The following is a 24743-nucleotide window of genomic DNA, read 5'->3' as shown; positions in this document are numbered from 1 at the left end:
ATGGGATAGTATTACTTCCTGGTTACAGTGCAGAAGCACTGAAAATGCAAGAAAGCACTCAGAATAGATGGGGGGAGACCTATGATCACCTATGTCAGTCACCATGGCACTTAAGGAAGGAAGGATTACCAGTTTAACATGCAAATCTCCCTTTGGATTTCTCACAAACAGAAGGGTCTGAGACTAAAAGAGCAAATGGAGATTTTTAAATCAATGCAGCCAAGAATTGTCATCTGTCCTTGTGTCAGTAATAATGAAAATGAGGTTTGTTATTTATATACATACATACACACACAGCTGGATGCATCTACTCTAGCAAGTTTTTTCAAAAGATTTTGCAAAAGGGGGCTTTTTTTGAAAGATCCTGCGGACTGTCTACACACACAAGGCATTCTTTCAAAAGTAAATTGACAATGTGGTGCTCCTTTCAAAAGCACTCTTCCTTTTCCATTTCAGGAAGAGCACCTTTTGAAAGAAAACATATAAATGCTCCACAGGCCTTTCTTCCAAAAGAGCAGGACACCGGATTTTTGCAATCCTTGGGCCTTTTTCAAATGAACGGGCTGTGTGGACACTTTCTTTTGAAAGAGGAGTTCATTCTTTTGATCTGTTTTTTTTGTGTGTGGATGACTCTTTCAAAAGAAGCTTTTCAGAAGAGGAGATCTTCCAGAAGGGCTGCTTTTCAAAAATCGTGTAGTGTAGATGTAGCCCAGGAGTTCTGAGAGTGGAAACTAGAGAACATGAACAAAGCAGTTTAACATTTTGGTAAGCCATTTTTAAAGGGGATTTTTAAGAGATTTGGCAATAAGAGTTCCCCTGTCCCTGAAGTCTTTCTAGCACAGCGGTCTGCAGCTCCTGACAATAAATGGTGAACATCTAAAAGTCCAACAATGAACAACTCTATCTAAATAGCAAATGATATGTGATCTTGAAACTCCACCTTTAATGTGTGCAGTGCTTCATGGGATATGATACTATAACTGTTTTGATAACACTGCTCATGACCTCTTGATTTTGAAAAGGAAAAGGAAGCTTGCAGCATTCCTGCTGTGAAGGGTAATGTGCGTTTACAAAAAAACAAATGTGAAGTAAAATTGGCATAAAGTGAGTTCGGGAATGAAAGTCAGGAAGATAGTGGAACAACCACAGACATGTAAAGTGTGAGGAAATAGAATACAAAAATTTGTGGACATCCTGCAGTAAATCACATTACAAATAATTGTGTGTGTGCTGTTCTTAGAATCGGGGTTACATAAAGTGTTTGTTATTTAAGGACTGTCTCATTCACGTGCATTACAGCTCTTAAAATTGAGTTTTTTTACTAAATTTTAAAAAAAAGTGGTTCTTGCTGCTTTGGGTGCCAACTCCTGGTCTAACAGATAGGCCTTGCAGTTCTATCATGTGCATAAACCTATGGGTGACCTGTAAAGGATAAAAAAAAATACAATACACAGCTGTGCCTCTGTTTCATACATAAAAAGAAGGCCTCAAAGGCTGTGCCTGCATGAGAGCCTAACCTTGAAACAAGCTATTTCAGCATGTGGCACTCTCTAAACAGCACCACATGCTGAAATAAAGAGCTATTTGAGGCATCCCTGTACCCCACCTGCAGGAAATGATGCACCCGTTATCTCAAAAACTGCTTTGAGACAATAGACATACACTTTGGCACAGGCAGCTATTTTGGGATACAGCCCTATCCTGAAATAGCACATGATGTATAGACATGGACAAAGTGTTTTTAGTGTACAATATACCACTTTTTTCTTCTACATTAGAAATTCAGATCTGGTCTCTAGTTTTCCTAGAAGGCACAACAGTTGTTGGAAAATTCATAAACTAGGACAGATAAATCATACAGAAGAAAAGAGGAAGTTACACAAATTATAACGCTACATTTTAATAGATTGTAAATGCCTAAAAACTTTGTTGAACTTCTCATCTTTTATTCAGGGTCCCCCAAAAGTTCTCCAGGAAAGCCAGATTGAACATCCTTGATTTAAAAAAAACAAACATACAACTAAATTCTCTATTTAAAAAATACTTTATAGCCTTCTGTACATGCCATAAAACAGGAATAAGTCACATTGTTTCCCCCACCCCTCATTTTAGAGCCCTTCCCAGACAGTTTTCTGTGTAGATACCAACTTGTAAAGGATTTTGATTTTGGGAAAGCTTCTTTATTCTATTGCCAACAATTGGACAGAGAGGGATTAATAAATTACCCACAACATTCCAACCCTTGTTAATGTTCCATTTTTATTCCACTTGACCTGAGCACTTAAGGTAGCTCACTTGGCATTCTAAAATTTCAGCCACTTTATACACTGGAAGCTCATCCATATGACCAATATGGGGAAAGCATGCAGCTGTGAAAAATTACACCTCTAGTACAAAACAAAACTTTGAGCATCCAGTCACTGCATTTCCCCAAGTTAGGTGCTCCAGCCAAACTTTCCTGTGCAGGGGGTAACGAGCAGAAGGCACAATCTTTCTAAGAGTTAGTTTTCCTAGTCTGTAAGAGTGGCTGCATAGATATGAAAGAGGCATCACGTGAGCTGGAAGACTAAAAGCCAACAAATCGAATCTCAAGTGTAAGACGTGTCTCTTATGGAACACTCTACCAAAAACTATTCCAAGTAATGAGAATGCCAAGCTTGGAAAGTGTCACATTTCATTAAGTAGTCCAACAGCTCATGTAAAAGGGAGTTCAGACCCCTGTCCGGTAGCCCTTGGTAGCAGCTGGCATAGATGGCTTGGGATCTGAGAGGATTCACATGTCTTCATCCTCTTTTTCTAAGTAATCAGTCAAGGTCCCGTTGTCTACAGGAATTAATAAATGCTCCACTCCATCCGTTCCCTGAAAAGATGTGTACTGTCATTGCATGACTGTGGCAAAGAAACTCCAGGTGCAAAATGCAATACACCATTTGAGAATACAGGTTCTACCTCCCAAAATGGGGATTCTCTGGTCCAGCAACATCCATGGTATCAGAGAACCCTGGGCTGTCAGGCTGTTGGGAAGGGAGCCCAGTGGGGCTGGGGCTGGGAGTCCAGCCCAGGGTGGTGCTGGCATCCCCCGAGTAGGGGCTGCAGTCTGGCTGGGGCAGCAGCTGGGATCGGGGCTGCATGGGCTGGGCTGGAAGTAAGGGGGCTGCAGAAGGTTGAGATGCGGGGGTTGGTGGGGAAAGGAGGTGGGGGGCCAGTGAGGCACAGAGCTGGCAGCAGGGAGGGGAAGCAGGCTTGGGAGAAAGACCTTCCACATCAAGCAAAATCCCTCATTTGAGGCCGGTCAGGTCCTGAGGATGCCAGACAAGGAAGGTGCAACCTGTACTGTTACACAGCACAGATTCAACACACCAGCATAGGCTTATGTAGTGAGGTTCCCACCCAGGTCAGGGTTCGGTGGTACTAACCACTGTACTAAACCAGGCATCTTTCCTTAGAATGACAAGAACCTAAAAGAGCATGTTGAAATAAGCAGCTCAGATGTTTGAACAACAAAGCCAGAGCATTAGAAGGCAGCTGTCTCAATTACTCTTGCCACAACCCAGTGGGAGCAGTCCTTATCTACTTCATTTAACTTACATGACTTACTGGCCTCAGGACAAATGCTGTATGTCTTACAAAAGATGGACATGGTCTAACAGAGGAAAGTGACAACAGGACTTCTTTGGACACTGCCAGCTATAATGCGCTAGAGATAATGCAGGCAGATGGTACAACTGTGGTTTAATTAAGGTTCTGTTATGTTCCCCAAGTGTGTAATGTGTCTGCTGCTCAGATCCATGTCCCTAAAGGCCAGAAGCATTGTTCTTGCCTCCTGTTGTTGAGCCAGTTTGAAGCTAGAAGATTTCCAGTGCTTTGGGCTTGAGAGACCTGGAATGCAACCTCAGTGCTGCAGCTGGCTAGCAGTCTCCATTCTGGATACACAGCACAGACATCAGGGCTGCTAAATCATCTCTTTTAATTACCCAAATGCTTCAGATTGCCCCTTGGGATCTTCAGATAATCAGAGTTCCAATGAATACCCAGGAGAAACTGTGTTGCTAAGCAACTTAAGCCATGCTGTACTACCTGGAGTCTCTGTTCATTGTGCAGTAAGTTCACTGCCCCTCCCATGCAAAAGTGGATGGTACGGTACAGGTCTTCAGCCCTTTACTAATACCTCAACCATTTGTTAACATATCATACAGTATACTTGGGACATGGGTGCAGCTCATCTCCAGTGCCACCTCAGTCCCAAGTAAACTCAACATTGCACAAATAGCGAAATCAAAAGGTAAGGCCACCAACTGTAGCCACAGTCAAGGTAAAAGCTGCCTAGCTCACCCGCTTAGTCCGGATGAGCTTGTGGTCCCTGAATTCTGTCAGCTGAGCCCGAAGAGTCAGGTCACTGTTCACAAGGAAGGCCTCCCGACACTGCTGGTAGAAATCTTGGAAAGATAGTCCTGCGTATGGAGAGGAGTTAAATCAAATCGAGAGCCAGCATCCAAACCAGATTAATGCGCACTGGTGGGGGCAGTTATTTCCTCTCCTTCAGTCATGAAGGATAGGCCTGCACAGCTTACTCAGTATCAAGCAACATTACTGGGACAACCAATTTGAGGAGTCCCCTTTAAAGACAGGGAAGGAGCCTCCTCCTACTTCAGCTGTTCCTCTGATCAAATTCAGAACATGCCTCCTGCACCATAGTGTTTGTCACCATAGTGTTTGTCAGCCACACGTAAAAGGTTACAGGAATTGAAAGTAGCAGATAACACAGTATCAGATCTTCTACAGGGTACAGTTACACTTTGAGCACCTCAAGCATGTGGGATTCTCTTTCACTGCACAACTCTCTCATCTTTATCTTCCTAGATTATTAATATTATTCCATCTATTTGCAAATTGCAGAACATGCCGGACATTACCAGAGCACACCACAGGTATCATAGGTAGACAAACCAGGACATAGAGTAAGTGGCTTGAACACAATTCCACAGCTAGTCAGGAGCAGAAGTGGGAAAATAACCCATAGAACTCCTAGTCTCCCATAACGAATGGATGGCATGTGACAATCAACTTCTTCCTGCTTTGTAACTCAGCCTCACATGGAGGATTTCACTATCAAGCTGGGTGATGGTAAGAAGAGATTCTCTGAACCCAGCCAGTCATCTGATTCCATGCCAGGCAGCCCAATGCACAGCACAGGTATAGATGCTCTGGGCTAAACTCATTCTCAAAAGCCAGCAGTTTCAGTAAATCTGCTACGGCAACACATGATAAAATGGGAGAACCCAACTTCCATCTTGACTGAACTGTCCAGCAAACCGTAGCCAAGAAGAGTGGAAATGCCACATACATTCCTACATCAGATACCAGGTACCTGGATAGGATGGGTTATCCTTGTTCTCCAGATGATACTGGGCCAGCAGCCTGAAAATCCCCCTATGGCAAAAAAACAAAACCAAAAAACCAGCCATTATAATTTTTCCTGCAGAAGAGTCTTGAGCATACACAGCAGCTAGACAAAGAGACTTGTTGTCCTAGATCTATTCATTGAAAGTGGTCCCAGTTCTTCATCTTGCAAGAGCCTACTAATCCACTCGAAAAATCTCAGAAAGCCAGACTGTTCCGTATTAAGTTATTGCAGGAACCCAAGACAGAGGACTCAGGAGTACACCCATGTTGTCAACTTATTCTTTATTGTTGCCCATAATGAGCCAGAGACCAAAAACAGCAGGTCACCCTGCAATGAAAAGCAAGACTGTAGCATGTACATTGCATTGCAAAACCAACCAATAAGCTGGTAGTGGCACCTGCCCCTTTCATGCAGTTAGCTGTAGTCACTCCCGAGATAAAGAAAGAAAGTCAAGCTTCTTATGTCTGTAAGATGCTAACACTTGGAATCCAATTAATTATTCTCTTTTTCCCTGCAGGGTTTTCAGATTAAAATTTTGCAAGTCTAAGGCTATGTCTACACTACCAAAGAATATCGACCTGCTCACAGTCGATCTTCTGGGGTTCTATTTTTTGCGTCTTGTAGAGACAAGTGAAGTCAACCCCTGTACTCCTCATGAGACGCAAGGAGTAAGGGAGGTTGATGGGAGAAGTTCTCCTATCTACCTTATTCAGTAAGGATGGCTAGGTAAGTCAACTGCAGGTATGCTGAGTTTAGCGACACAATTGCAGTAGCTAGAATTGCGAATGTGCAATCAACTTTCTCTCCCTAGTGTAGACATAGCCTTAGACGTTACCCCACCCCACCCCACCCAAGGCATGGCTGCTAAGATACACATACACACACAAAGAGGCTCTTCCGTGGACTAAAGCAAGCTGCCCAATACTGTTAGAACAGACTGTGTCCCCAGCCACACACTAGGATTGAGACTGAGTTGCGTGTGTGGTGATGGAGGCGCCAACCCAGCAAGGCACATCCTCCATTCTGATTTGTATGGTGAGATTCTGGGTGGTTACGACAAAAGCTCCAGTAAGCCATCTTCGCATCTAGCTATTTACTTTTTCTAGTGTTGTGTGTCAGTGGCATCCATGGTGAACTTCTTCTCTTGGGGAGGACTCTACACAATGTCTCTGACTGCTGAGCAGCGTGGGAAGCAGTTGAAGATATGCATGTTCCTGAAGCTACAGTTGTTTATGTAGAAAAATAGCAGCTGCACAGGAACACTCTGCAGTAGTGAGATGTTTGGCAAGATAATCTTTCTAAGAAACTGTGGACCAGGGACAGGTCTGAGGACACTGACCCATCACCCCTGCTGTCTGACGAAGGCTGGCAGCATTTACAATTCCCCAGCAGTAAGGGCTACCACTTTGCTCCTGCACTGACTCAGAAGTGCTCACAGTAGGTTGAGATTCCCCCAACTCCTTGTCCGCTCACTCAGCAGTCTGAAGAGAGGCACTTAGCAAAACAAGTCATCGTGTAGCCAGACTCTGCTGGCACATCAACCTTATGCATTCTAAACGTCCTCCAGCTAGACCACGACCCAACACTGCTGAGAATCAGCCAACTGGGGCCCTTTTCCCCCCCGTTATGAGGGGAAAAAATGAGATGAAAGATGGCATGTGGCTGAACTGGACGAAGATGTCAGGAGATCCGGGCTGAATACAAGCTCCACCATTGATTTCTTTATGACACCACAGCTCCGTATCTCTGGTCCCCATATAAAAGCTGGGAATGAAAGCCCTGCGTATCTCTCTCATCCCTTCTTGTCTCTCTCATCTTTACAAAATGTAAGATCTGTCAGACTAAGGCATTCCTTTACCACATGCACACACAGCACCTAGCACCATCTTCCACTAGGGCTCTTAGGAGATTGCATGATACATGACAGAATCTTACCTTGCATTTGGAGTGAGACTGCGTAAGACATGAGTGAGGGAGCTCAGAGCCAGAGACCCAGACTGCTGCACTAAGAGTGAATTCTCGTAGGAGATTTCTTCCAGGTAGGGGCTAAAAGTAGTAGTTTCATACCAGAGCCAGTTATAGAGGCTTTGTTTTGCGTGATCCCACACTAGACACACACAAAATGAAAGAAAGGAGAGACAGGGCTGCGGATTTAGCTTCACCAAGCAGCACAACCTCAGAGCAGGGGATCCCAGCCTTTGCAGATTACTGGGCCCCTGAAGGCCAAGACCTGCTGCCTGGGGCTGAAGCATGGAATTTTTAGCTTTTCAGGGCTCATGGGGTCCCAGACAACTGCCCCACCTGCCATCCCCTACCACCGGCCCTCCACTTCCAACTCTCCTATACCCATCCCATGACTCCACATTGAAAAACACCCATCTAGATCAGTTGACTTTCCCCCTGGAAGACCTCTGTATACCCCTCGGATTGAGACTCCCTGTCAGAGAGGATCCTCACTGATAGAGTAGTATTATTTACAGAGCCATTCAGACTCAGAATGAAACATTTCGTGTACCAGAGAGCGTACACACACCGCACACATCCCCTTCTCCATCCCACGTTCAGTCAGAAGCTGTAAGATAGGGTCAGTCTGAACAACGTCATGTATGAACCAGTGGCTCAGTGAAGCATTCGTACGCCACAGGTAAACTGACAGTGAATGGCACTTCAGAATCCTGTGTGTGTACAGCCCCATGCGCAATGGGGGTGCCGTTCTGAGCAGGTGCTAACAGTACGCTGTAGGCACATTATGCGCATGTGGGGCAGATATAAGGCAATGCAAGCTATAGTAGTACATTTAACCATCCGAGAAGAGTGGCTTTTCTGAATGCATAGTGGAGGGGACCAAGGCCCTGAGACTCACTGAGCGGAGCATTGATGTGATCGATGGAGGCGATAAGGCGGATGTTGGGCAGGGATGCTAACTGTGCCAGAATTTGCTGGCTTTTGTCTCCCCTCAACATCTTGCTGTCCAGGTTATGGATGAGGAGATAAAGGTCCAAAGAAGAATCTACAAAGAGAGAGAAAACGCCAAGAGAACAGTTAACGCTAAGGTGCCGCACTAAGAGAGAAGGGATTCCTCTTTCCCATTCTTCTTCCCTCCCACCCCTTCACTTGCTCATAACTGTTCCAGAAGTTTCTCTTTCAATGACTTCTAGCTTTGAAGCTCCTCCAATGAATAAAGAGAGTAAGCCCTCAATAGAGTAGACAAAGGTTCTTGAGCATTTTGACACTGAACACATTTTAACAGCAGGAAAGGAACGTTGTATTTCCATGCATTCAATTTCAAGACACCTTCACACATTTCATACACAAGACACCACCACCCTGGTGCACTTACGCATCTGTTTAGAGAACTCTATATAATTTTCCATGAGGGTCACAAAAATAACAGGACAGGAAACAGAACAAGAGTCAATGCAAAGATTACAATTCAGCCAGTAGGAAGTATGTGAGATTTCAAGGAAGGCACCAAACTTGCACAAGCTTTTCAAAGACAAGAGAGAGTCCAATCTTTAGAGCACCTGCTCTCCTACTTTACCTCCTCTAAACCTTTTCACAATGAAATCCAACTGATCCAGAGGGCTACGGAAAGTTCCCACATGATCCAGCACCTCTTCTGTTATGGAGTTCAGAACCTGTAACAGGAAAGTACAAGATTACACTCATCTTAAGGGACTTTGAGAACTATGGACTTAATGCCAAATCTAAGAGTTGGGCCGTGGCTAACACCAGGCATCAGCACCAATTCCAGCCTTCAGGGCCAGTTGCCAGCATAGCTACACATGGTATAAACCCCAAGGGTATTAGGAACTAGCAACTAACTTTGAAGTAGCCACCAGAGAATCTCTACACACATTTTCCCTTACTTCAAAGTAGGGAGCCCAACTCTGAAGTCCTTACTCCATCCCCGGTAGTTTAACTTCAAAGTAGGGTGTGCGTGGACTCTCAACTTCAAAGTTGCTTACTTTGAAGTTGTACTTTCAAGCAAGCAGTTATTTTTGTAGTGTCGACACAGCTCTAGAGTAGTCATGGTAAGCCACTGTTCTCTCCAGTACAACTCATCCCTGCTTGAAACTGGAGTGTGTTGCATATCATGGGATACCGCATCTACACCAGAGGTTTGCACATATGAATAACTGTCCCTTGGAGCTGGAACAAATTCTCAGCGTGGTCCAAGTTTCTTTAAACTCAAGGAGACGGGCAAATGGGGAAAGCTATTCATGGCGGTGTCTGTGTTTTGATACTGTCCTGTGTCTACACTAAATGTCTTGTTTTGGAAAACGTTAGTGGCTGTGTGTAACAAGCAGCAACTTCAAAGCTGCACAAGCTTTGACATACTTACTGATTTCACAGTGATGCCGGGGAAGAAGCCATTGACAACAAGATGAACAGAATCCTGGAGCAGAGAGGTACGAAACTTCTCCAATAAATCTCTCTTTGAGCCCAGTCCATAAAGCACAATACTGAATCCCAGGCTGCAGCGAAGACAGCATAGTAAATGAATCACACTGAATTCCTTTCAGAATCTCAAATCTCTGTTTTCATTACATGAAACAATCTGATCCCCTCTCCTAGTCTTACAATTCTGAAGAATCCATCTAGACCAGGCTACTTCAGCTTGCAGCCAGCAAGTCCCTCGGTTTGTAGAGGGTTTGAGATGAGTGCATGTGGTGGGGCCACAAAATCAGGAGGAGCATTTTTCAGCATGTCCAGGAACTGGGAATTTCATGTCCTACACAAGGAAGGGACACTCGTCTGAAGATTATCAGCATGTCAATCTAGGTCCTCTGAAATGGTGCAGACTAATGGCAATTGCTCACGAAGCCATTGCCTAAGTCCCTGAAGCAAGCGATTCAGGTACACTACAGTCAGCTTTTCACATCCATCACAGGAGTTATAAAACAGCTCATGTAACTCTACCAGGTACTTCTAATGTCTCTTTTCTAGTCAGGTGAAAGATTATGACTTCAAAATCAAAGATTCTCTATGCTAGTACTTGCAGTCTAACCTTTAATGGCCCATCGTATCGAAAGACAAGCAGATACAAGGATGCTTGAGGGCACTACAGATCATGGACACTTTATGAAGAGAGGCACAGCAGCTACAGCTCAGGTGAATCAATGAAGGAGGCAGCAGCAGGCCAGATCCCACATGCTATCCACAACTAGCTCCCCCTAACTACAATGCAAGCACACAAGACACCTCTCTAGATTTGACCCAATGGGAATATTTATTGTAAACCAGTATTGCTCTGACTCCCACCCACCAGTCTGCCACCCTTCTCACACTGCCCTGTGTGCCCAGGACTGCCCCATCACTGTGCACGAACCAGGACACCACAGTTTCCTCCTTGCGCCACATTCGTTTGGCCAAGCCTTCTAGCACACATCTCCTCACATACATCTCTGCCCGCCGTCCTCTAAACTACTTGTCGCTGCATCCTTTGTCCCCATTAGGATCAAATCCTCCAGAGGCAGGGACCTGGTCTTCTGTACAGCACCATGCAGTCCTATAGCTCTGTGAGCACACACTCCTCCCAGCATTTAATTTCATGAAAAATTCAAACTCCTACCATCCTCAATAGACTCAGCACCTTTCATCTCAAAGCCGCAATCAAGATCCCCCAAGCTAAGACAGGTCGCTGCTACACAGCTGAACAAAACCAGGTTCCACGGGAAAGGGTACTGGTGATTTGCTAACACACACTCACGCTCTGAACATTTTTCCCCTCTTCCCTCATACACCCTCGAGTGTTGATGAAATACATTAAGGAGCACTTACAGCTCCCTAAAACTCAGGCTGTTCAGCTCATAGAGACAGTTTTGCACAACCTGTTTCATAAGGAATGCATGATCCAGACTGCACCTTAAGAAATTACATCAACTTAAGCAGCAGCCTCAGCCCCAATTCCGAGTGTATCATTCCATAAGCCATTTGTGAGACAATGATTTAAATTAGCAGTGTCTTTCCCAATTGCCTGCTGGGGATGAATGTTCTTTACTTCTTCTTAGAGGAATCCATAGGATACTTACTGTAGCTGCAGCATCCATTTGGAAAACAGGGATTCATGCTGTTGGTTTAGTTCCTTCAGTTCAGCCGTGAAGGTGGGGGGAGCCTTGTTCAGGAGGTCAAGCAGCGTTTGCTGTGTTGGGCAGTGGAGAAGAGGACAGTCATACTGGGTTTAGGGTAGAAGAAGTTGCGTGGCTTGACCTCTTATACATAGAAATCCGTGGCCAATCTGAGAAAAGGACCAAGGCTGATGCTCTGTCCTGTGCCTTGCTCACTTCCCATTCTACCTCCTCTTACAGCCCCTGTGCATGCTGCTAGAGAGACAACGGCACAGTCCCTGCTCCTGCTGCACTGGCAGTTGGATTTTCACTAGCACGCTCTGGCAATAATGGATGCACTGAACTACCAGGGAGGCAGCGCCATTGGCACCAGGCGAGTCCAGAGTGCCTGTAAATGTGGTTTGGGTTAGTTCAGTCACTAGCAAATTAAAGGCCATGAGGTGTTACCAGAACATGAGAACGGCCAGGCTGGGTGAGACCAAGGCCCCATCTAGCCCAGTATCCTGTCTTTTGACAATGCGCAATGCCAGCGACCCCAGAGGGAATGAACAGAACAGGTAATCAGCAAGGGATTACGTTTAAAGAGAACACTTTAAAGTATTATACAACAAGAAAGAATTCACTTGCAGATCAAACTCGTCCCAACAGAGAAGGTGCTATTAAAAATGTATTGCAAACCTGGAGGGCTAGTTCAGGCTTATAAGAGACTGCCGGAGCCCTGATGTATAAGCCAGCAGCACTACTTATACTGCTGGCAGCGACACTGGAAATGCTCTAGCACAAGACATCTGCAGGCTTCAAGCCCTCCAATTAATGCATTCACTTCCCGCCCCCAGGAGCAGGAGAGAGGTTACTATGGAGAAAAACCAGGAGGCAACAGCACTATTTCAGATACATGCAAAGCTTTTGGAGTACCACGCAGCTCAGCGGTGCCTTTCATACCAGCGCTGCTGCTCTCTGTTTGCATCATCCCTCTCAACCGCCCCTGCCTTCTGAATTGGAGCAACTGTGCCCCTCAGCTGACCTACACGCCAGCACCTACCACACATCCCCCGCCACCTCTCCCACTGCAGATTCCCCACTGTTGCACCCTCACCCTTTAACCACTACGTCACCTGACCTATTCACAGCAGCTTTCCAAAGCATAATATGCTAAAACCCCAATTCTCTGACATAATCATGACCGACCTATGGAACCAAAACTGTCAGATAATTATGGGGGGAGAGAGAAGGTGCTGCCATATGCCTGGGTCCCTTCTGCAGGGTGCCCAGCTGCTGTGGGGCTGGCTGCCCTTTCCCAGCTGCCTGGGGTTGACTCTTGCAGGGAACTAGGTGAGCAATTATCCAACCCCCCAGGGCGGTATGGGATTGAATGGAATGCTAGATAACTGGGAAGTCAGATAATCGGGATGTTCGATAACCAGGGTGTTACTGTAGTTAAAACACTGATGAATTGTTGATATACTGTTTACACCAGGGCTCCTACTGGGGCTATCACTAGTAAAGCTGAACTGGCGGTAGCAACCATAGGACTCTCTTTTTTTTTTTCGGTGGTGGAAAGAGAGGGACTCCCCCACCGAGGGAGCTTTTCCTTCTGAAAGCCGTTTCTTCCACTACCAACTATACCTGATCCAGCTTTCTTTTCCGCAGCTTCTGAAGGGTTCGATCCGAGGTCAGAACTTTGGAACTACTGTGTGCCTCAAAGTACTCCTCCACCAGGTTGCTCTGAAAAGGCAGAGGGAAAGGTCGGTCTCAGAAAGGTCCTGTGCGCTCTCTTGTCCACCCCTACAGGCTCATGCTGGTGGGTTATGACACCATTCTACAACCACACCTCCTTCTCAAGCTGCGGGAACAGGGCGGAGGCGGAAACCTACAGCCGATACCTACTTTGCTCTTAAAGTTACAGAAACGTCTATAAAAAAAGATTTGGGATGAATGAAGGAGGGTGCTCCTCACCACCACCACCGACCTGTTGGCAAGGGGGAAAGACTGATGCCATACCCCAAACAAAAAGACAGAGGGGGACTGGCCATAGGACAGCTGCTTTCTGATGCCACATATGACCAGTAACTCCTTGCCAATGCCGGGTCCGGACTCCCTCCCCAGCATAATCCTCCTCCTTTGTGTCCCTGCTTTTCTTTTCCTGCCATTGCTCCCCTGCAGTGAAAGTCTGGCAGGAGACAAGCCAGGCAATAGATAGTGGGATTTGGAAGGCTGGTTTCGGCCCCTTAGGCAGCCTGTGTGCCCTGCTGGATTGTGTTAAAGCCTCTAGGTACCTAGGTGCACCCCTGCCAAGGGGTGAATCCAGCCTCTCTAAGATGCACCAGCAGTCACTGTGGCTTGCCTTCCTATCAGACCCTTAGTGCGCTGTTTGCACGGATGCCACAGGCTAGCAGAAAAGACTGTCCCAATTAGCTGCCGTCCTAGCACTGCTGCGTTCCCATCACACCTGAACGGTGGCTAATGACAATTTTAAAAATATAAGTGAATTTGCAAAAATAGCAGATTTAAACCTGAATTAGTAATTTTGTAATTGTACTTAAAAATTGGGAGAATTATGGAAAATTAGGCAAGGTTGGCATCTTTGCTGACAGTCTCCCTGAAAGGCAGATTTTACACAGACCGTTTGCTATACCAATCCAGCCCAGCTTCAGGGAAAGAAAATGCAGAGATATGTTTTCTGCAGGGCAGATGAGGAGGGAGCAATTTAGATGGCATTGGGATCCTTAGAGCTGAAGGAAAAAAAAAAAAAAACCCACACACACAAAGCTAAGCACCAGGGCAGAAAAGCTGCATGCTTTTTGCTGCTAGATGAGGTTATTTCTTCATCCACACCACGTGGTGTCTGTGGGTGATGTCTGGGCAGCAACCGAAGGCACTAAGAAATGGGAAACAGTTCTCTCCTTGCACACACACACTCTGCACCTCCAGCCTAAAGAAAGCAGGGAGTCTCCTTTTCTGTAAACGGAAGCAGTAAGAGACACCTCTTTGTGTTCTGAACTGAGTTAGCTCTTTGCCACAGCTGGACATGATCCAGGTTGTGATTTGGATGCCCAGGTTTTACTGTCACCAAACATCTCTGAGTCTTTCCCATCAGAGCTGTATTTCTTCCACACTCACTGTCATTTCCTCCTTCAATCTCTTAGCTGGTGTTTTTTTGGCAGTAGGAGTAGGAGCTGCTCTAGTTTTACATGTGGTCTTTTGGTCCAATATGGCATCACTGGTTTCTTTGTGATCCTCTTCCTCCTCCTCAGAGCACGAAGCAGAATAGTCACTCTCGCTGTCTGAACGCAAGCTTGGTGCTAAGGGAAAAGCATTTGAGACCTAGTGATATCTTTTTACAGAGAACCCTTATCAGATACTTTCTGAAGCCTACATCTCCTTTTATATGTACACTGTCTAACCTCTTTCAAGCATCTAAGTCCTAATCCAGTTTCAGAGCCATGGGGTTGCTCAAAAAAGTCCATTCTACACAGACTTAAAAATACACACTCATCCTCTTCAAGGATTTAGTGAGGCTGTGCAAATGGGCACAAGACACAAAGTGAGGCTCTAGGCTGAAAAGTGACACTAAAGAAATTGTGGGATTCCATGCTTCTCTTAGAGACTCCACCTCAGGCTATACTAGAGTGAAAAGTTAGTCTACCTGCCAACCCTCCAAACATCAGTTTGTCCTTTCTGGCTTCCCGTGTCACCACTAGCAAACAAGGCGCTGCCACTGGAATTTTATTAACAGCGGGAGCCAGATTCTCATCTCTTTCATGGCTCTGAAGTGCTAACAAATAATAATATTAACAGCAAAATGTTCAAAAACACACAAAGGGTTTCAAAGACCAAGTCACTTTTGAAAATGAAATTTAGGTACCTAGGGTTCCAAGGGCCACCCAAATTTCACCCTCAGCCTAAAAAGTGACTAGCTATTTTTATGCAAAGAGCAAATCCAATGACAATTTAACACAAACTACACACAAAAACAATTGCAAGAACATAAAAGAGATCTTTATCTTCTGAGTTATAGTACTCTATAGACATCCCAAAATGAGGTTTGCACAATCATCCTGGAAGGGAGTTTTTACTAAAAGTTTCATACATTTCTACAACAGATAAAGCCCCAACAATTGAGCTTGTCAGAGTAAAAGCTAATTTGCCCCATCTGAGTTTACTGTCACACATGCTAAAACGTGTGTAAGAACATGACATGCTAATCTCTCCCACACTGATCCTGCACCCTGGAAGCCAGCCAAAGACTTGACATCCTCTACTACAGACACAGAATATTCAAATCTCAGCCATTACTGAGAAGCTTAGCAGCTTCTAAAGTCAGTTCAAGTGATTAAGGCTGATGACACAAACTCCCAAGACCACAGTCAACAGAGATTAAGAGTATCTAATGAAATAACTGAATTCCACCACATTTAATAAAGCATCATCATACTTGGGATTATTCATGTGATTTTACCTCCTGAGATAAAAATCACTGAAAGAACAGATTAGTTTCGCTACTCACTCCCCAACATCTCAGCAACAGTATCCTGTAAGGAAGGATATTAGTACAGATCCCAAACACTGGCACAGTAAGATGACTATTTTGTTATTAGGCTATTCTGGCTTGGGAATGACTTGAATTTCCAGTCAGCCAGCAGTGCCATTGAAGAACCATAGGGAGATGGAACTCAGACAGCAGATTATAAGTAAGCAACACTGAGCTCCACCCTTACGAATGCTGCTGTACTGCCAGCTGGAGCACACTGCCAAGGGGGCTCCTTACCTGTCAGTCGCTTCCTGAGTCTGTACGGCGTTGCGGACACAAATTCGTTCCTTTTACCCTGCAAGAGCACAAGTGTGTAAAAGTCACACGCGCGATCGGTACCAGGAGCAGCATTCTGCCAGGCAAGGGGCCAAGGTTACATTTCGGAATCCTCTCTTTCAGGGAGCAGGGTCCTGGGGATGCAGAGACAGGAAGCTGTGCTTGGGAGACCCATCCTCTGGGGAACATTCAGAACCCCTTCCACCGCCGGAGCTGCCGGGCAGTGGCGACAACGGTAACGTTTCTGCCAGACGCAGCCATGATGCGCTAGCTCACGTATTTTACTCAACCAAGTCACTTGGGCGTTCCAGTGGGAGAACAACTAGTGAAGTACAACAGAGCACCCGGAACAGGCTGGCTAGGCTGACAAGCTCAGCAGCAATTTGACACATCTGAGGAGCGCAAAGCAGTTTTGCGCAGACGCTGTTTGCCGAGCCCTGTTAGAGGTATCCCTTCTGTTTTGGGGGGAAGAAGATATGATTGTGCCTGTTACCCTCAAGAGACTGACTCTGGAGCACACAGCAGAGTCAAGGACTCCTCCTCCTCGAGTTAAATACAATGAATCGTCAAGAGAGCAAAGGACGAAGGACAGTTTAGCTGTGATATACAAGAGACGCTCCCATGGCAGAGCTCAGGTAGGCTTCGAGACTTACTCTATAGCTTTGGACATTAGCAGTGTTGTAAAATCAATCCTGTTTAATGAGTTAACCAGTTAAATGTTAAACTTAGGGGGGCAGAGGAAAGCAGCTCCAGCTGAGAGGTGGGGAGCTGCTCCAGCACCTACTGGTTACCCATGACTGGTAAGCCTCATCTGGTCAGCACAAGGCTTACCAGTGAGCTGTTCATGCACACCCCCTAGACATTAGTAGAGCATTTAAAGTGCAGGTCTACTCTTGAAGTGACTATGTACAAATAGCAGTCCAACTGCCTGTGTGTGTTCAATAGCATCAATCCATGTCTTTTTAAATGTCATATTCCTGGTAGCAGGTGAGGCCAATGCAGAGCACTTCACACACCTGGTAGAGCTGGAAGGGAGCTTGGGAGGTCACTGAGTCCAGTCCCCTTGCCCTCTTGGCAGGACCAAGCACCAACTTTTTTTTAAATCTATTTGCCCCAGATCCCTAAATGACCTGCTCAAGGACTGAGCTCACAACCCTGGGTTTAGCAGCCCAGTGCTCAAACTACTGAGATATCCCTCCCCCTCTCCACATGAGGGAACTAGTTGCTGCAATGAAACCTGGTCACCAAGTTCCAACTGCAGTCCTATGCCTGGTAAGCAAGCCAGAGCACGCACAGCCAGACTCAAAATGTGAGGCTGTCTGCGATAACTGAAACTTCAAACTACCTGTGGAATCACAATGCCATTTTTAAAACTCACTTTTCAGATTAGACAGGCACTTACCACATGCTTGGAAAGCTCTGTGCACCCCTATTGTATGGTGCTAGTTAAGCAATCATTCACGCATTTCCCAGCATGCACTTCATGAACTTCCCAACAAGCAGTTCTGCCCTTCCACAACCTCAGCAAAGGGGCCAAGGCCTAACTGAATTATGGAGACTAAACAATCCTCTTACACCTGGACTCTCTCTAGTTGAAAGCTGAAATGAGTTGGTGGGACAGCATAGAGAAAAGCTTGTACTGCTGCTGAAATAAATTTCCTGTTTTGTACTGTACCGAAAAAAGGCCTTCAGCGTCATCAATATGGTGACCTATTATTATTAGCAGACAGTAAAGTGACCGCATGCTAACAAGACACCACAGTTTGCAGCATTTCTGGAGCACCAAATCTCCTCCAGAAAGTTTTACAAGCTGCTGGAAATCTAACTGCATAGAAAAGGGATGTCAAACATGCCAGTTGCCTGAGGCAAGAGAGAGCTCTCCCACACCAATTAGTCTGTCAAACCTACTGATTTCTAGGTTCATTCTAAAGCCAGCAATCCGAGATATCCATTTGTGGTCATCCCAATGCAAATTTCAACTATTCCCTGCCTGCCCTGAAACGAAGAGAAATGTGCACTGTGAAAAATCCAGGGAGGTGAAGGGTGGACAGAGGCTTTTCAAGCTCCACCCCCTACAATAACTGGTATTTTAAAATAAGATCAAACAAAAAAGCAGTCACTCACCTTCAGCTGTGCTCTGTTTGAAGCGGAGTATTCTGTAAAGCAAATTAAACAATCAAACTACTGCACACTTCCAGCACTTCCAGCTCCTACAAGCAAACATGGGCACCAGATGCTCATGTTTCCCCAAGTAAGAAATGCAGATAGCAGTGTCTCAGAGATACTGCCTCTGCACATTAACTCCGGTGCAAGTGGCATAACCCCTGGCTCCCCTGGAGAGGGGATATGCCCCACAAAAGGGCCAGAGGTGTTGGCACTAGGCAAGATCTGGAGGTGCAGGGGGCTGACAGTAAACCTGGTACAAACAGGAAGCGGTGAGGAGGGAGACAGCAAGCAATCCTATTCGCCACATCCGGCCCAGTAAGGCACTGTGGTGCAGGGCGTGAGAACTCATTGCACTTCAGCCATTGCAGCTTGGAGCAGGTAAGGATGCTGGGGTGGAGGAATGCAGGGCTCTATGTGAGGCACAGAGAGGTGTGCAGAGGGAGCTGGGCTATCTGTGGTGTCGTGTACTCACTAAACTGGGAGGTTGCATCAACCCCGGCTATGACTGGGAAAGGACAGCTTTAGATTCCAGTGCAGACCCACCAGGCAGCTGCCAGGGGAGGCTGCCTAGGGGAATGCTCACAAGCACACCTGTCGGATGGTCTGTCTGTCCCTGTCTCTCTCTGGGGCTGCACCGACCAGTTCCAGACACCCCTGCAGACCACAAGTCAAGGCCTGTGGTTAGACGGCAGCAAAGGAAGTTTCCTCTCCCTCCTCTGGCAGTGCACAAACCATAACATGGCACAGGCAAGGGGGCAACAGAATTGCTGGGACCCTGAGCAAGGGGAGGAATGGCTGGAAGCAGCCAGCCTTCAACACAGCCCAGAGCATGTTCCTCCCCACCTCCTACAAACCTTCAGCATCATCCAGAGCTTTCCTCCCCAGCCCCTCGCCCCAAGCCGCCCAGCGTACGCTGTATGGCTCTCTGGCAGCAATTTAAAGGGCCTGTGGCTTTAGCAACCACTACTGCTGGTGGTAACAGCACCTGGGAGCCCCAGCCCCTTCTGAATTGCCAGACACTGGGCAACTGCCCCCTTTGTCTGTCCTCCCCTCCACCCGGTCAGTGGGCCTGAGCATAGGCCTCCTGTTAACAGACTGAGTGTCTCCTGAACCACTCCCTTCCTTTCATGCTTACGCACCAATCCAGGTCAAAATTCAGCAAGATGTCTGAAGCCAAGAAGTAGGTAAGGGCAAGGTTATTATTCCCTGCTTATTCCACAGGCCAGCTAGGCAGGCACTCTTCATTGTCAGAAGTGCCACTGGGTGTCTAACACGGATTTTCTCTTCTCCCTGTGTCGAGCACTCCCTGCATACTGTACTGCCCAGAGCACCTGTACTGGGGCTGCCAGTCTAGTCCTTCCCTCTCTTAATTAGCCCTGAATGAAAGAATTCCCAAATTGAACGTATGCAGTCAAGTCAGAGGAATTTCTCATCTAATTCAACCGTAGTGAGCATTACAACAGCAGAATTGAGAAACGCAAACATCTTGGTCTAAGCCAGCAGGAAAAAAGCAGAAAACAAACAGCACGACCTCCAAGAGAACTAGAGCAACAGGAAGACTAGGTAGCGTGGTTTCCATCCAAGTCCTGGAACATCAAGCATGCTAGGAGTCAGGTCTGGAGAGCCAACCTCCCTGACTGTGATCTGTGTTTGGGTACACCTTCTAGCTACTGTCCTCCAATTCACCAAAGGGTTGCAGAACTTACTCTTGCTGCTTTGAGGGGTGCTGGCTGCCTTTTCAGGGTACTGTGAGGTATCAAATGTTACATTCTTCCCTGGTGTTTGGGCTAGTTCAGAGGCTTTAAATAAACAAGAGAGGACAGTTTTAGAATGTGAAAGGCAGAAATCACAACCTACACAACTGTGGGTTTGTCACAGATGCACAGAAAATTCTTTGTTCAAAATCATCTCCTATATATTAACCCCGTTTCCCTACCTTTTCAAGGAGCTGCACTGGATACTTCCATTCTCTATCTTTGTGAGTAAATTTACTACTTATGATTCTTCGAGACTACGCTCATCTACTGAGCCATAAGATGGGTACAGGGTTAGCCTTCTCGAAGTGCTACCCTGCTGGAGGGGTTAACCCTTGAGGTGAGAGAATATTTGAGTCCGTTGTGTGAGGCTTCCAAACCAGACTCTGTGGTAATGGCTTGTGTGCTGAGATCATCAGTCCAATGGGAACTGAATGAAACTCACATTTTATTGATTCCCTTCTGATAATTATCAGTGGGGGCTGCATTTGAACTGGTGACCTGAATGCAAGAGGCTATATAGGCCATTAACAGTCTTGAGACTTGTAAACTTCAGTCAGTGCATTCAACTATGACTTCAGCTGCACCAGCCAGAATCTCCCAGCTTCTTCTAACCCACAACAGAGCTCACTCTGTTCTAAACTTTTCACGCAACCTGCAAAACGAAAGGATGGATCAGTGCAAAGTATGCTCTGGGATTACGACACATGCAGTGGAATGGGAGACATATGAAAAGCCCAGCACAAGGTTCATCATTACAGTATGGGACACTCAGATCACCAGCAGTTAAAGCCTGAACTACTGACATAACAACATGGTGAATGTGAACCTCTCTGCATTAGCACATACAGAAAGGGAGCCACTCTAACACAAGAGCTGCCATTACAGAAGGACAAATCACCAGTAAGTCCATACCCTGAGCTTCTCTTTCAAAAGGTTTTTGATCTAAAGGCAATTGTAAAACACGAAACACAGTACTTTTAAAATTCAATTAGAAGAAAGTTGCCAAATTCAGAGCCAAGGAAAGTTTACCCATTTGGCAATACTGAAAAGGAAGACCGACCTAGTTCTGCCATCTTGCCGGAACGTTTTGGAGTCTGGAATGAATAAATTTCACCACCGCCTGCGCTGGGGCCATTTCTCCAGGAATCTGTTAGAAAACACATTTAATCATGGGTACTTCAAACCACTGACACGTTCCTTCGCCATGGGAATCAAGACTAACACTTACTATTGCACTGCAAAGGGCTGTTTCTATTATGGAAGTGGAAATACCCACCAGTAGCCCAAAAGCCATTGGAACACAACCACATATATAGTCAAAACTCACGATCACCAGGGCACACCTCCCTGAAGGTAAATACAGGTTGAACCCCTCTTCAGAAACTCCCTCTCATCAAGCAGCATCCACAATCGGACATGCTCTGTGTTAGCTGGGCAACCACTTATCATACGAGTGTCCAAGTTTCCTGTGGTTCCATGAAGTTTGTTTACAGCCACCAGACATGGCTCTCAGCCTTCTGTGCTGCTCCTTAGCTCTAATTTACCCTGAAGGTCTTCTAAGAGCTCACTAAGCAATGGAACGTGTTGGTAATGTGCTAGATGTCATTGACATAAGAACATAAGAATGGCCATACTGGGTCAGACGAAAGGTCCATCCAGCCCAGCAACCCATCTGCCGACGGTGGCCAATGCCAGGTGCCCCAGAGAAGGAGAACAGAAGACAATGATCAAGTGATTTATCTCCTGCCATCCATCTCCTGCCCTTGTTCTGAAGGCTAGGGCACCGTACTTTATCCCTGGCTAATAGCCATTTATGGACCTAACCTGCAAAAATTTATCAAGCTCTTTTTTAAACCCTAATAGAGTCCTGGCCTTCACAGCCTCCTCGGGCAAGGAGTTCCACAGGTTGACTGTGAGCTGTGTGAAGAAAAATTTCCTTTTATTAGTTTTGAACCTACTACCCATCAATTTCATTTGGTGTCCCCTAGTTCTTGTATTATGGGAAAAGGTAAATAATTTTTCTATATTCACTTTCTCCACACCATTCATGATTTTATATACCTCTATCATATCGCCCCTCAATCGCCTCTTTTCCAAACTGAAAAGTCCCAGTCTCTCTAGCCTCTCCCCATATGGGACCCGTTCCAAGCCCCTAATCATCTTAGTCGCCCTTTTCTGAACCTTTTCTAATGCCAATATATCTTTTTTGAGGTGAGGAGACCACATCTGCACGCAGTACTCAAGATGTGGGCGTACCACAGTTTTATATAGGGGAAGTATGATATCTTTTGTCTTATTATCGATCCCTTTTTTAATAATTCCTAACATCCTATTTGCCTTACTAACTGCCGCTGCACACTGCGTGGATGTCTTCAGAGAGCTATCCACTATAACTCCAAGATCCCTTTCCTGATCTGTCGTAGCTAAATTTGACCCCATCATGTAGTACGTGTAATTTAGGTTATTTTTTCCAACATGCATTACCTTACACTTACCCACATTAAATTTCATTTGCCATTTTGCTGCCCCATCACTCAGTTTGCTGAGATCTTTTTGTAGTTCTTCACAATCCCTTTTGGTTTTGACTGTCCTGAACAACTTGGTGTCATCTGCAAACTTTGCCACCTCACTGCTTACCTCATTTTCTAGATCATTGATGAACAAGCTGAACAGGATCGGTCCCAGGACTGACCCCTGGGGAACACCACTAGTTACCCTCCTCCATTGTGAAAATTTACCATTTATTCCCACCCTTTGTTTTCTGTCTTTTAACCAATTCCCGATCCATGAAAGGATCTTTCCTCCTATCCCATGACCACCTAATTTACATAAAAGCCCGTGGTCTGGCAAATTTTCTTGTCCAGCACCAATCCGATACTGAGGGTGCCCGAGACGAGAGGGTCAACTTGTAATTGTTGGCCAAAAAAACACATTGCAAGTTTTCTGAACTAGACACGTACTATATATTCCCCACAAATACCTTCCGCACATGTCCCCAAAACAGCCACGTAGCTCTGGTCTTCCAGAATCTCCTGGGCCTCCTCATCATCAGAAATGTTCTCAAGTTTTTTCACAAATCTCTTTACATTGAGTGCAAGTTGAGCTTTGTCTTTCCGAACTTTGACATCTGGAATCACAACCACAAAATCTTAACTTCTCGTAAGCTAAATTTAGTCGCTAATTAATGGTATTTGCACTAGTACCTCACAGGCCCATTTCTGAGCCAATCCCTTACCCCCCACCTTCTCCTACCTCTTTCAAACTGTGCTAGGGGCTGTACAAATAGTATAAAAGCACAGACTCTGTGCCAAATGCTTTCAATTTAAAGCTGCAATGAATGTTTGTGGCTTTCACCTGGCAGCATTTGTTCTAGCTGCCAAACCATAATCTGGAATAGATCTGGGTTTAGAACGAAGAAGACATTAAAGTGACTTTTGTTTCAGACCTACTTCCAGCTTTTGCAGCAAGTTCTAAATATCTACATTGAAGCAATTCTGAATAGTTAGCTGCCATTACAGAGCTCTGCATATCAGGATCTGAGTTCCACAAACGTGAGAGAGATTCACAGACTTACAGGGCTACGTCATAAAAAGAACACACGCACCCGCAGACAAAATTTTGTAAAGAAGGTGCTCACATGACTTTCCAGCCTGGACGAATACACAAGTTACTACATTTTAACATTTCAGGAGCAACTAGCGATTTAAGATAACAAACACAAAACACCTTAAATACACTTAGTTATTCGGAAGTGTTATTCACTCACTTCCTGAGCAATTAGACCCCTCCAGGGTGTATATTTTTGGGCACCCAGAAGCCACCCAGAAGCTTCTGACATCCCTGGGCTGGTACCCATTTCAGTATCTGCAAAACAAGGTGCCTGATCACACCAGTACCTCCGTTATCAGAAATGTGCTTCAGAACATCTTCATCAGCCACAAACCTGGCTTCCAGGACCTGGCTGCTCTTGGACTCCAGCTGACTCATAGCAGACAACCTGCCAAGCCAACACGCAACAGCTCAGCGCCCCTCACAGCGCCCCGCAAGCCCGCAGCTCCCGCCCCCCCGGGCAGCGCCGCCACCTCGTGCTCCCCTCCGGAGCAGCAGTCTCACAGCAGGGGCCGAGGGCCGGGCTGCCCGCGGGGTACTAGAGCCAGGGGCTTTGCGAACAGGAAGCCGGGCCGGGCCGGGCCTCGCCTGCCCCGGGCTGCCCGCCGCAGCGCCCTCAAGCCCCGCCCCGCCCCGCCCCGCGACTCACAGCACACTCCGAGCGGGCAGCAGCGGCACGAGCCGGCGGAGCGAGGCTCATCCCGGACCTCACAGCGCAACCGCACCCCCGGCGCCCCCGGGGCGGGGCTGCGCTGCGCCGCGCCAATGGGAAACGCAGCCAAGCGCGATCGACCTTCCCGTCAGCAAATCAACATCGCCTCGGGCTGGCCCCTTCCGCCGGTCCCTGGCCGTACTCGCTCCCCCGGGTCCCTCACCCTCAGGGGAAGGGGGCGTGGCTATAATGGTGCCAGCCCCAGACTCCTCCCCCT

General features: G+C 46.3%; 1 protein-coding gene across 4 annotated transcripts; it reads right to left on the bottom strand.

The window, feature by feature from the left end:
• Positions 1-2240: 2240 nt before the first annotated feature.
• Positions 2241-24707, bottom strand: ORC2 (origin recognition complex subunit 2). Of its 4 annotated transcripts, none has more exons than XM_075002135.1 (17): positions 24690-24707; positions 24102-24202; positions 23186-23332; positions 21266-21352; positions 20155-20247; positions 18407-18438; positions 16244-16301; positions 14596-14777; positions 13102-13200; positions 11440-11549; positions 9750-9882; positions 8946-9042; positions 8268-8414; positions 7340-7511; positions 5369-5430; positions 4333-4451; positions 2241-2860 (listed from the first exon to the last, which is right to left on the bottom strand). In XM_075002135.1, exons 2-17 carry the CDS (start codon positions 24190-24192, stop codon positions 2774-2776), a joined length of 1716 nt encoding a protein of 571 aa, XP_074858236.1. In that variant the 5' UTR covers positions 24193-24202; positions 24690-24707; the 3' UTR covers positions 2241-2773. The 4 variants fall into 4 exon arrangements, with proteins under 4 accessions (XP_074858236.1, XP_074858234.1, XP_074858238.1 ...); XM_075002133.1 differs by lacking the exon at positions 24690-24707 and adding an exon at positions 24464-24671; XM_075002137.1 differs by lacking the exon at positions 24690-24707 and adding an exon at positions 24464-24669 and having other exon boundaries at positions 24149-24202.
• Positions 24708-24743: the final 36 nt, after the last annotated feature.

The sequence above is a fragment of the Carettochelys insculpta genome, chromosome 8 (genome assembly GCF_033958435.1).
Source record: "Carettochelys insculpta isolate YL-2023 chromosome 8, ASM3395843v1, whole genome shotgun sequence".
Lineage (NCBI taxonomy): Eukaryota > Metazoa > Chordata > Testudines > Carettochelyidae > Carettochelys > Carettochelys insculpta.
This window is presented reverse-complemented; position numbering and strand designations above follow the sequence as displayed.